Source organism: Spinacia oleracea, chromosome 1, assembly GCF_020520425.1.
Source record: "Spinacia oleracea cultivar Varoflay chromosome 1, BTI_SOV_V1, whole genome shotgun sequence".
Lineage (NCBI taxonomy): Eukaryota > Viridiplantae > Streptophyta > Magnoliopsida > Caryophyllales > Amaranthaceae > Spinacia > Spinacia oleracea.
This window is the reverse complement of record NC_079487.1, coordinates 135428826-135440399: the sequence shown is the minus strand read 5'-3', so window position 1 is coordinate 135440399 and position 11574 is coordinate 135428826. Positions and strand designations below refer to the sequence as shown.

The following is an 11574-nucleotide window of genomic DNA, read 5'->3' as shown; positions in this document are numbered from 1 at the left end:
GTTCTGGGCCTTCTGGCTTTTATTTTGGGTTAAGGTTTAAATTAGGGCCTAGTTTTCCCTTTCAAAAAAAGAAAAGGTTGTTCCGCATTACTCATTTGGATTTTGTTCGGTTTGGTTTGATTTTTTTTTTTTTTTTTATGAAAACGGTTTGGTTTTGTTCGTTTTATTGCATTGGATTACTATTATTTTTTAATTCCACTTTAAAACGATAATCAATTTTTTTATTTAAAAAAGACTGAATAAAATACAAGAATCGAACTTAAAAAAAATCCAATCCAAAGTCGATTTTGCTTGTACTAGTGTAGGAGTTATTTTCATGCCCTTACTACCCTTACAATGTAAAATCGTAAGACGCATTTTGAAATAAAATATAAATACATGATTTTATTAGTTGCCTTTTTCAAATGAATCTACAAATGGGTCAAAGTAGGAGCCGTCAATGAATTTCCAAGGAAAATCTCATAAAACCCGTGTTTTTCATCAGGTCCGGGACTCTGGATAGAGACCAAAAATCTTGAGCGACCGACCCGCAGAACAACTCAAAAGATAAAGAAGTATCATTAATTTCTTCATAACTATATGTTTAGAATGATAAGAGATTGGAGAATCCAACAAGTTTGGATGTAACAATTTTCATTGGTTTTCATGTTATTTCATGTTGGATGATCAGAGGATTCAAACACTCAACACCCTCCCCCAACCAGAGTGTCAAAATAACATACTCCGTTGCACACAACAGTTACCAAATCAACATATACAGAAACATATTACCGAAAATTACAAATAAACATAGAAAGCATAACATGTCCAAGTTTCTAAGTTGATGGTTCATAGAATAACCCGGCAACCCTACATCTTCTTTAGCTTACTAGTTAGTACTAATGTAGTTGGTAAAACAAATCTTGAAAAACCAGACAAAAACCAATTGTCGGAAACCTCACCTACAAATCTACAATCATACAGAAAATGAGAACACTTTGCTAATTTTCATAAAACTAGTTGTTGGACCACCCCCAAGATATTAAAATCAATGTCAGAACGAAATTAGCAAATAAGCAAAGCGATTAGGGGGTAAAAACCCTGAGAAAAAGAGCTTAGCGGAAAAAAAATTAACAATGCATTATAGCTAAAGTATTTAGTTTATCAGTTGATCTGTGTTATCAGAATATTAGATTATTCTTTTGTGTTTTCTCAGGAACTCCTTAAACCATGAACTTCATAACACTTTTGAAAGAAGTGTAGCACTCTCGAATAGCACATGACATATATGGGTTAGCTTCTATTCTCTTTATCAATTCCTGATGCTTGTTGTCCTTCGCCTTAAGCACAGGAATCTGAGGCACCAATATGATCAAAAGAAAATAAGGTATGAAATGCATGCTATCAAAGTGTAAAAGCACAATGGAAAAGATTGACCAAGCAGACTCGTATCCAGAAACAAATGCACATTCACGACCTTATTACAGTTTGATGTTCTCTGCTCACGCGAAAAAATGCACAGTACATAGACCATCACAGAAAATCTCAAAACAAAACTAAGTATCCTACTCTTACAAACTGATCGCAGCAGGAAGATGGGCCACTAAATTATGCATAAACCATTGCACATTTCTAAGACCCCTGCATTCATCCATCTTCAACTGATTGAGCATTTCCAACAGTGTACATGCAACATATACCACATCAAAGGCCCCAATTCCATCATCAACCCAATTAGCCATTTGCACCCCTTTCACCATTCCTGACTGTTGACAAAGCTGCAGAAACAACAACAAACAAGAAATAGCAACACATCATCAATAGGTATCTCAAGTCAGCTTTGGTCCTTTTGACAAAAGTAACCCCAAAATACTGAGTAGGTTAGACCAAGCTGCAACATATACCTACTCCATCACCAGTTCACCACTCAATAGACTGCATCAAACAAACCACAACAGAAATGAAATCACAACGTAACAGCTGCACCAATCACACAAAGCTAGCGGAAGAAACTCCAAACAAATGATACAACGAATTAAAGCAGAAATTAAATAAAACATTGAATGGTAAGTTAAAAAATGATACAACGAATGAAGACATAAATTAGAGCTGAGGCTCGTAAAAACATCTAGGTCCATGGAAACAAACTTGTACGAATCAATCAAAATCCAGAAATGATCAACATATGAGTTTCATTGAAAACCTGAAAATAACATTTTGCAAAAAAATCACAATCCCAGTTTCAACTTCAGTCATAGTTTCACTATGAAACTACTTTAGTATTATGAGAAATAATTTTTTGTTTACCAAATTAATCATAGTCTTGCCTCACCCATCATCGGATCAAGTATCATTGATCCTAATGGAATATACCATTAGTTTTTATAGTGAACTTGCTAAACAAAAGGTTTCTTGTGAGGTATACCACTTAAAGTAGACCCATTTAGGTTCGCCTCTTCCCCCTGCTCCCCTTTCCTTCCCTCTCTCTACCCCCTTTCCCTCTAAATATACATATGCATGTTGAAGAGTTTGTCAGTGCCAGAGTAGATTCTATATTATGTGCAAATGAAGATAAAGCTTGACCCACCTTGCAATATAGAACAATTTGCTACATAGTACTCGATCCCTAGAACACATAGCAGCAGGATCATCAAAACACTATATCAGGCAACGAAATCTAGAGATTATATATTTAGACTCAAGAGCATTAACCCCCTTTCTAGAGTGTTAGGACCAAGTACTTTTATATGGAGCCTTAATAACACTTACTTCAGTGGGAGTATGGTGCATTTCCCGGAGGACTATGGCAGAGAAGTAGTTGTTTTATGTCTCTAGAAACCTACCTTGGCTAGGAAGGACCGGAGAACTATGTGGTGTGCAATGAGAGCATTTATCTCTCTCCTCCCCTCCTTCTCTCCCTCCCCTGCGCGCTCTCTCTTTCTCTCCAGTCCAGAATGCAACACCTCAGTCACCCAAATGACAGAAAAAGATTTTTACAAAAATCAACCAGAGGTGAATAGGCAAAAATCACCAACTGCAGTTTGAGCAAGAAGAGTATTAAGGATAATTGAACACCAAAAATAAGTTTGTGCCAAGTTGTATCCAACATAAATCCATACAAATATAATCCCCAGATTTGTTTCTCTCAAAATATGTAACTTTCATGAATATAAATAAAATATAGCAATAAGATTCAACATTTCACTCACATCATATGCAATCATAAATATTTCTGCAATAAGTGAAACATTATAAGCTTACTGAGAGCATGTCGTTTCTGGAAGGATATTGTACCACAGGTGTAAGCTGGGAGAAACTTGGTGTTATCGACAGCTTCTTCGTCATATCTGAGATCATCTGAGTCTGAAAATAAGCTCTTAGGATCAAACACCCCTGCATGAGGGATGTTGTGGGTTTCTAGTAATTCGGTCTTAGAGGTGACAAAGGAGTGGATCGTTGCACAAACATGCCACTTGGCAGAGAGAGCAATGGTTGCCAGTGCCTTATGCGTGATTTTTGTAGTTCTTCTCAGTATTATCATGTTCCCTGCTAGTAGATCATAGAGCAAAGCCGCACCAGATAAAAAAAAATATACAAAATTATGCTGTAGAAATTTCTAGTTCCAAAACATTGAAATGTTCTCCTGTTAGGGTTAGATTATACTATGTCCTTTAAGTTAATCTATTACTCTATTAGACGTTTACGACTTTCCAGGAAAAAGTTATGCTATTGCTCTATTACTTTGTTATATATTTCAAAAACTTGATTAACTGTATTTAGGCGTTTCTGGAATAATATCCTGTAATACTCATCATTCATTATCATTACCCCATTGCCTCAACCTGTAATACTCAAGATGAACAAAATTTTATTGTATCCTTACCTAAAGGGAAAGCACATGCGAAAGATTCTTGATTAAATAAAACACGCATCAACATTCAAAACAAACCCCTTCTCAACATCATTTCTTTCAAAGTAATAATCAAACCATTGAAATACTAAATAGTGTAGATCTGTATTGAACTATAGCAGGCGAGACAAGGTCAACCAATCATGAGAAACTCCATATCCTTGAACAAAACACGGACTGACTGTAGCGATTTGTAGACTTTGTCATCTGATAAATATTTACGTTTTATCAGAATTGAGATGTCCTGAAACTCTGAAAGTGAGTTTATTGTGAAATTGTTGTGGTTTAATCATCAAAACTCATAAACAATATAACACAGTAGACATCTAGTCTAAAGCTAAATTCAAATTTTAGTTGCCTCCTTGCTCCTTTCTTATGTAGAGAGCATACCCCGTATGTATTATTTTGATATTGGGTTCTTTTGTACTCTTCAGTGGACACTCAAGTAACATCGTTCAACAGCTAATGAACACAAAGCGTACGTTTTTCTATATCAATTCAATCTCTCTTATAATATTATATTATCACTTGTGTATACTTGGTATTTTTCTTTGGAAAAAAAAAAAGTCCATTGAACAGTCCGACTGTCTGAGAATGATAATAGTTAAGTTTTTAATAACCGAAACACTGTCTGAGAATGATAGCAACAGATGTACTTTTATGTAACTGATGATGGGAATTGCAAATATTGTTGTCAACCGAGTACAAAACCACAACATACTCATTCAACATAGATGTTTGAACACAACTTCAAAACCCCCCTAGCATAATACTAACCAGAACACGTTAAATCACAACTCTTCACAAGAAATCAACTCAAAATTGATAGTGAACTCCTACACCCATAGACTATTGAGTATAAAACCATGGAAATCAATCAACCTACATGTTTGCACACAACTTCGAAACCCCTAGCATTATACTATCATAAGGTTTTTCATTGAAACTCTTCACAAGAAATGCTTACTGATTGTACAGTGTAGTTTAAGCTTATTATACATATCCCTCCTTAGAGCTACAACAGTTACTTTAAAATACACAAAACAGTTTCAAAAATACGATACCTGTCTCACTACATATCATGATCAGTGCGGATGTGCTTTGGCCAAATTTTCTGTTGGATATAAACTGCACTTAGACAGCTGGCTATGCTCCTCAACCTCTGGAGGGATGGTGTCCTTGAAGTTGTTGTTACTAAGTAATCAGTAGCAATAAATTAGATTATGGTTATTTATTACTGAAGTACCAAAACTTATTGGTAGAAGATTTCATAACGGCACTCACAAGTGTTTCAGTGATTCCATGTTTGCAATCTCTGCCGCAACCAGACTCCCATGAATTCTGCTAATTTCATTAGAATAATGTTCATGCCCACCTTTGAAGAACAACTGAACTTTTAACGTAACCTTTATAGCATAAGCTATGACTGTGTAATGAACAGCAGCAAAACTAAGTTCATGCTTACCTTTAATAACAGAACACAAGAGCCGATTAAACCAACCACCTTGATGATGATCAATTCCATAACCTGACGATACAATCCCTTTGATTGACACAAGACCATCAACATCCTCAAGGTCCACTGATATCTCAAATGCATCCCCGCCTGCTAAAGTAACATTTGGGCCAAATTTCTGCCAGGGTCCAAGATAAACGGATCATCCTTGCATCTCTTAAAAAGATAAGGTAGTATTTGCACCATTTTCTTTTCTTTTTTACCTTTTTTTTAATAACTAGGATATGAGAGATCGAATAAAACTTGTACCTAGTCCACAAGGTGTTATTTGGCGCCTGGTAGGGGAAAGTCTACATATACACAACCTTACTGTTATTTTAATAAAGACGTCGTTTTCAGGGACGAATCCGTGAACTAGCAAATAGCAAGTAGACATTTCACCATCCAAAAAACATAACCTTTAATATTATGAGATCGATAGGGAAAAATGATCAAGTGAACTAGCTAGAGATCATTAATTTCCCACAAATTTTAAAGATATTGACCTTGTTGGTATAGCTTTGCCGTGCAAGGTCCTCAACATTGTCACTAAAAAAGTCAACACCTTTTAGTTAGATGATCATGATGAGTTACCTCATTATTTTATTAGTACCATGTACAGGATAGCGTGTCTTACGTTTCATGCTAAGAAATTATTCAAACTCCTTATGACACTAAATAATTAAAATTTTAGTAAATAAAGGTGGAGAAATTGTTTTAAATAATTCAATCTTTCGACGATTTTTCGTTAATAATCCAACATTTAGATTATTATTTAATAATCTAACATTTGCAGCCCATTAACTTTTATTGCCCCTAAGTGACCGGCTAAAAAGTCAGCTTTTTATTTTTTATTTATTTATCTTTAAAAAAAATATATGAAAAGAAAGTAAAGGTTGATATTTGAATTTATGTGTACATTAATGGGTTTGAAGACCCATACTTTATGAGGCACGAAACAAACTAAGGAGTAGAAAATGGCATGGGCTTGCATAAGGTGAAGTCGAGGTGGTTAACTAGTGTGGCGGTGCACCAAAGGAGAGAGAAAATGGGGAATGTGCGTGAATTCGTATTACAATTTTTGGCTATTGAGTGCTTTAATTAGTTGAGTGATATATAGTGAGAGGAGAAAGTGACGATGAGTTACGGGATGGAGGAAATGGGAAAGGAGATGAGCGTGGTGGTATTGGAGGGGGGTGGTGGAAGAGCGGAGGAAGGCAGTGATTTTATATGGTGGTGGTGGTGGTGGTGGTGGGGAGAGAAAGAGAGTGGGGAGGAAGGCTAAACTCTCGACTAGAGCAAAAATTACAGGCATGAGTGAAGAGGAACGAGATGAACAAAGAAAAATCAGAAATATGAAGGAAAAAGAAAAAGAAAAAAATATTTTAAAAATTTAAAAATTGAATGGATTCCTGACACATGTACATGTTACCTGTTATATTGGGTTAGTGACCGGTTGAGTGCAATAAAAATTAATATGGTATAAAGGTTGGTTATTAAATAATAATCTAAAGGTTGAATTATTATAGGAAAATCGTCAAAAGATTGGATTATTTAAAGTAATTTTTCCAATAAAGGTAATGTAGACATTTTATATATTCACACCAAATTCTCGACACTACCAGTAAAACTCTTTGATGGACACAAATTTGCAAGTAGTATTACATAAAATATTTTCACTTCTAAATCATCAACTCATCATAAATTGTATCTCCGTATATAATTTTCTTAGATAACATTCAAACTATTGGAATTTTTGTCCAAGTTAACTTTTTGTGAAATTATTCATAATATAAGTATTGAAAATCCAAAGGAAATCGGCATATAGATGGAACAATCAAATCCAAAGGCCCAAAAGCCCAATTTGACCCACCTTTTAATTTCCTCTAAAAGACTTCTCAACTATCACGCCATGTTCAGAAAACTCGATTACTCAAATGAATATACGATATGTCACTATTTGCCTATTTGATAATGAAATTACGAGTAATGAGGTCTTCGCCTAGTTCTCTAGTGGTTAAGACCGAAGATCATAGATTCAAATTCTCTCCCCATATTCGCTATTATAAAAACCAATGATGTTCTTTAGTGATTAAATTTATGTACGATAGATCACATGTTCAAACTTTAATTAACATAACGTATACTAGCACTCATAGGAGATTTTAATATGAGTATTGATTGCAAGAAGCATCTAACAACAAGTCTAACAACCGAATATTAATCACTTTTTCTATAAGTTCTTACTACACACAACTGATAAAATTTTGTTAAACATTTGAATGTCTAAACCCAAAATTCATGCGTTTGTCAAAAAAAAGAAAAGAAAAGGCAATATTCATTAAACAAACAAACATACAATGTAATCCCTCTATTTAAAAGGTTTGTCCTCTAAGAGATTGATCTACTTTTTTTTCTTTTCTTTTTGTTAATAGCTAAATCAAATCATGCTTGACTCCATTTGACACTGATGTTTATTCCAAATGAATCTCCCTCAATAACCACATCATTACCAACACTACTATCAACTTCGAATTGAGCAGTCTCCTTGATGAATCCAGTGAAACTCGGGCATTGACAACTCAAATCTACTGCTATACACAAGCGGGAATTGTGCGGAACAGCAAACACCTTTTTTGAAAGCTCCATATCCATATCAAAATCCTCCATACATGAGATTACTAAAGGATTTTCTTTACGCCTCTCAAAAATCACATTTCGATAATATAATTTCTCATAACTTGATCTACGAGCATACTTATCATTTAAAGCAACAAGACTCCCATGAATTGTGCTAATATCATTAGAAGAATGTTCATGCCCACCTTTGAAGAACAAGTGAACTTTTAACGTAACCTTTATAGCATAAGCTATGACTGTGTAATGAACAGCAGCAAAACTAAGTTCATGCTTACCTTTAATAACAGAACACAAGAGCCGATTAAACCAACCTTCTTGATGATGATTAACTCCATAACCTGACGATACAACCCCTTTGATTGACACAAGACCATCAACATCCTCAAGGTCCACTGATATCCCAAATGAATCCCCGCCTGCCAAAATTATATTTGGGCCTTTTAGAGTTAACAAATTTCTGCCAGGGTCCAAGATAAACGGATCATCCTTGCCTCTCTTGAAAAGTTTAAAATCACCATTGCCACCACAAAAGGCAACGATTCCATGGAGTCGCAAGGGCTTGTCAGTTTCCCGACCAATAAAGATTGAAAACACCTCCACTACATGAGGACCCTGAACATAAATGCAAACAACATTATAACAAGTTAGAAAAATGTAAAATTGACAGATTATAATTGAGAAGAAAAGCCAATGTAACATCACAAACCCAAAAATGGGAATAAATTCTCCAATTGATTGATTTTTTGACGACCGGATCATCCAACTTGAACGGCTTCTCCCAATCAATAGTCACTTCTGCATCTAAATAACTTAGACCAGTAATGGTTTTCTTAACCCTGTAGTTCTTAGTTTCAAACTTATTGCTGCCACGAACAATTAGCTTCTTTGTAGCAAAATCCCATAATTCTACTTGAATTGTGAGAGATGAATATGCAGGCACTGCCACCACAGATCTAGACAGGGTGAGGGGACACCCTAATGTCACCCAATCAAACTCGTTAGAATCCTCCTTAATCTCAAAAAGCATAATGCGATTAACTTTACTTTCCGAACATAAAAGATTATAAGTGGCAGAAATTGTCCCGTAAACCTCAAGTTCTTCCTCTTCCTTTACTTCTCCTATTCTCCTCTTGTTCCCCTTTCCTTCTTCCACTGGCTGCTTAATGAGTCGGACCTCGACAGGGGCAAAAACACCAAAAGTTAGTGCAAGGTACTCCACCTCTGCGGAACAGCCAGACTCATAATGGCCATGAACCATACGTTTGTTGAATTGTTCAAACGTATGATTTTGTTTTGCCATATCAACAGTCTTCACCAAAGGTTCAAAACCATTAATGATGGTTTCATCTACAGCCCTGTCAAAGATATCAATACCAATAAATGGTTTATCCATTGACATAACATCATCAGGCCCTGTGAGGCTTAAGGTACCACCATCAAAAGGGATTATCTCTGGTTCATCATCTTGATCATTCCTTTCATAGATATCACATTTGGTATTAGTCGTATTACTCATACTATCAACGACAAAAATATTACCATAAATTTCCCGTGATCTCGTGATGTTGCTGTTCTTATTATTGTTGCAGAGACTCACAGATAGAACCTCAACCACAGGTTCACACCAAACTTCAACAGAATGTTTGCTAGCCCATTCATCTTTCATTATTGAACAATATATTGATTTGTATACTTCAGCGTCCTGTCTAAAATATTCTATTTTACTGTCTGCTTCAGAAACTGTCTCATCCAGAAACACGTCCATCATCTCGTCCTCTTTCGGCACCTCCATCATCTCGTCCTCTTTCGGCACCTCCATCATCTCGTCCATGATGAATGGAAACACAGGAAATACTGCCTACAAGTATCAGAAATAGTTCAAAACCAAGATAAATGTATGTGCAAATGATTACAGAAAGTGAAGGATGGGATTGTATCAACTATGAATAAGACAACGGGAACAAAATTGTTAAACTGACAGATATGAAGGGGTCATTTGGTTAGAAACACCCTGATATCAACTTATCAAGTTCCAGTGCAAATGATGATCAACCAAACGAAAAAACTCTGATATCAAGTTCCAGTGCAAATGATGATCAACCAAACGAAAAAGCATCGTAATTTAATCAGGGAAAACGAAAAAGAAGCCCGTCCCTGAACAAAGAGGGGCAGGAGGGCCTCCAGGATAATATGAATTTCAACTAATTAAACATAACACAACACCAAAACAAAACCAAACAGAACAGAACAGAACAGATTTACCATTTTGAAACCTGATCATATCAGAAAAATCGTATCAGTAATCCTAATAAATGTTATTAGAATCATGTCAAAAAAGTAATACGAAATTCAAACACCAAAAACATAGCTAATAAAATTAATAACCCCAAAAGAATTGCATTTTAAAATTTGAAACCCTAGAAAAATCAATTAACCCTGATATCAAGTTCCAGTGCAAATGATACTTAACCAAACATTAGAATCCATTCAAAAAGCCTCGTAATTTACAGGGAAATTCAACAGGGATATCCAAATTGACACAGAAACGAAAAAGAAACCCATCCCTGAACAAAGGATAAATGAAATTCAACCAATTAGACATAAAACAGCACCCAACACAATACATTTAACAATCTGAAACTTGATCATATCAGAAAAATCGTATCAGTAATCCTAATCAGAGAATCATATAAAAAATGATTATGGTAAGATTGTAAGAATTTCACAACACCAAAACAAACAAAAAAAAACCAACAGAAAGCAGTTACCAATTTGAAACCGATCATATAATAAAAAAAAAAAGTAATAAAATTTAGAAATAAAATCAACAAAAAAAACAAAACAGATAGAAAATAGATAATTACCGAGAATAGCAGCAGCAGCAGCAGCAGCAGAAGAGAAGGAGAGGGGTTGGCAGAGACACCACCGACTTGAGCAGTTAGGTTTTAAGAGGATGAAGAACCGAATCCGAACCGAATACAAATCGAAATCCGAATTAGCCAAGATAGAAGAAGGAGTATAATAAACTTAAATTTAAATTAAACAAAATCGCGTGATTCAATCTACAAACACGAAAATCGAAACCTACGCTTGGTGAATTGGAGATGAATTTGGTTTTGTGAGATTGGTGATTATTTGATTTAGGATTATAAAATTTGATGGGCTTTATTTTGGGTTAAGTTTCAACTTGGGCCTAGTTTTAAGAGTTATTATCTATCTATCTATATATTATATTAAAAGAGAGGAAATCAATGTGGAGCTGACAAATGTCGCTCTCTGATTTGCCTCTCTTTTAGTTATATAATATATTTTTTTAATTATAAAAATATGAAAGATATTATTGTCTTTGTTTTATTTTTGTTAAAAAATATATTGTAATATATAAACATATGGCGTATAAATCATAGACCTTTTTTACTCTTTAAACTGAAATCTTATCGGTTTTTTCATGAAATGCCCCTGAGGTTTGCAAAAACGCACCAAATACCCTCGCGTCTTTTGAATCACATAATATACCCCTATTTTTGCCTAAGTTTGCACCAAATACCCC

The 11574-nt window shown here is 35.0% G+C and overlaps 2 protein-coding genes across 3 annotated transcripts; both read right to left on the bottom strand.

Annotated features, from left to right (window-relative positions):
- Positions 1-1369: 1369 nt before the first annotated feature.
- LOC110785704 (uncharacterized) lies at positions 1370-7455 on the bottom strand. 2 transcript variants are annotated; one of them, XM_056830607.1, is made up of 4 exons: positions 5174-7455; positions 4954-5083; positions 3241-3528; positions 1370-1757 (listed from the first exon to the last, which is right to left on the bottom strand). In XM_056830607.1, the coding sequence occupies exons 2-4, from the start codon at positions 4970-4972 to the stop codon at positions 1714-1716; spliced, it is 351 nt and encodes a 116-aa protein (XP_056686585.1). In that variant the 5' UTR covers positions 4973-5083; positions 5174-7455; the 3' UTR covers positions 1370-1713. The 2 variants fall into 2 exon arrangements, with proteins under 2 accessions (XP_056686585.1, XP_056686589.1); XM_056830611.1 differs by having other exon boundaries at positions 3241-3525.
- A 136-nt stretch (positions 7456-7591) lies between these two features.
- Positions 7592-9855, bottom strand: LOC130462420 (uncharacterized). Its single transcript, XM_056830604.1, has 2 exons — positions 8731-9855; positions 7592-8636 (listed from the first exon to the last, which is right to left on the bottom strand). The coding sequence occupies exons 1-2, from the start codon at positions 9853-9855 to the stop codon at positions 7830-7832; spliced, it is 1932 nt and encodes a 643-aa protein (XP_056686582.1). The 3' UTR covers positions 7592-7829.
- Between the last annotated feature and the right edge of the window lie 1719 nt (positions 9856-11574).

What these genes read in the sequence shown, in the direction of transcription:
- LOC130462420 (XM_056830604.1), bottom strand. Translation starts at nt 9,855, where the DNA reads ATGGACGAGATGATGGAGGTGCCGAAAGAGGACGAGATGATGGAGGTG. An exon ending in GAATTTATTCCCATTTTTGG is followed by an intron (nt 8,637 to 8,730) that starts GTTTGTGATGTT and finishes ATTTATGTTCAG; the next exon opens with GGTCCTCATGTAGTGGAGGT.
- LOC110785704 (XM_056830607.1), bottom strand. An exon ending in CCAGAAACGACATGCTCTCA is followed by an intron (nt 1,758 to 3,240) that starts GTAAGCTTATAA and finishes TTGTTTCTGCAG; the next exon opens with CTTTGTCAACAGTCAGGAAT.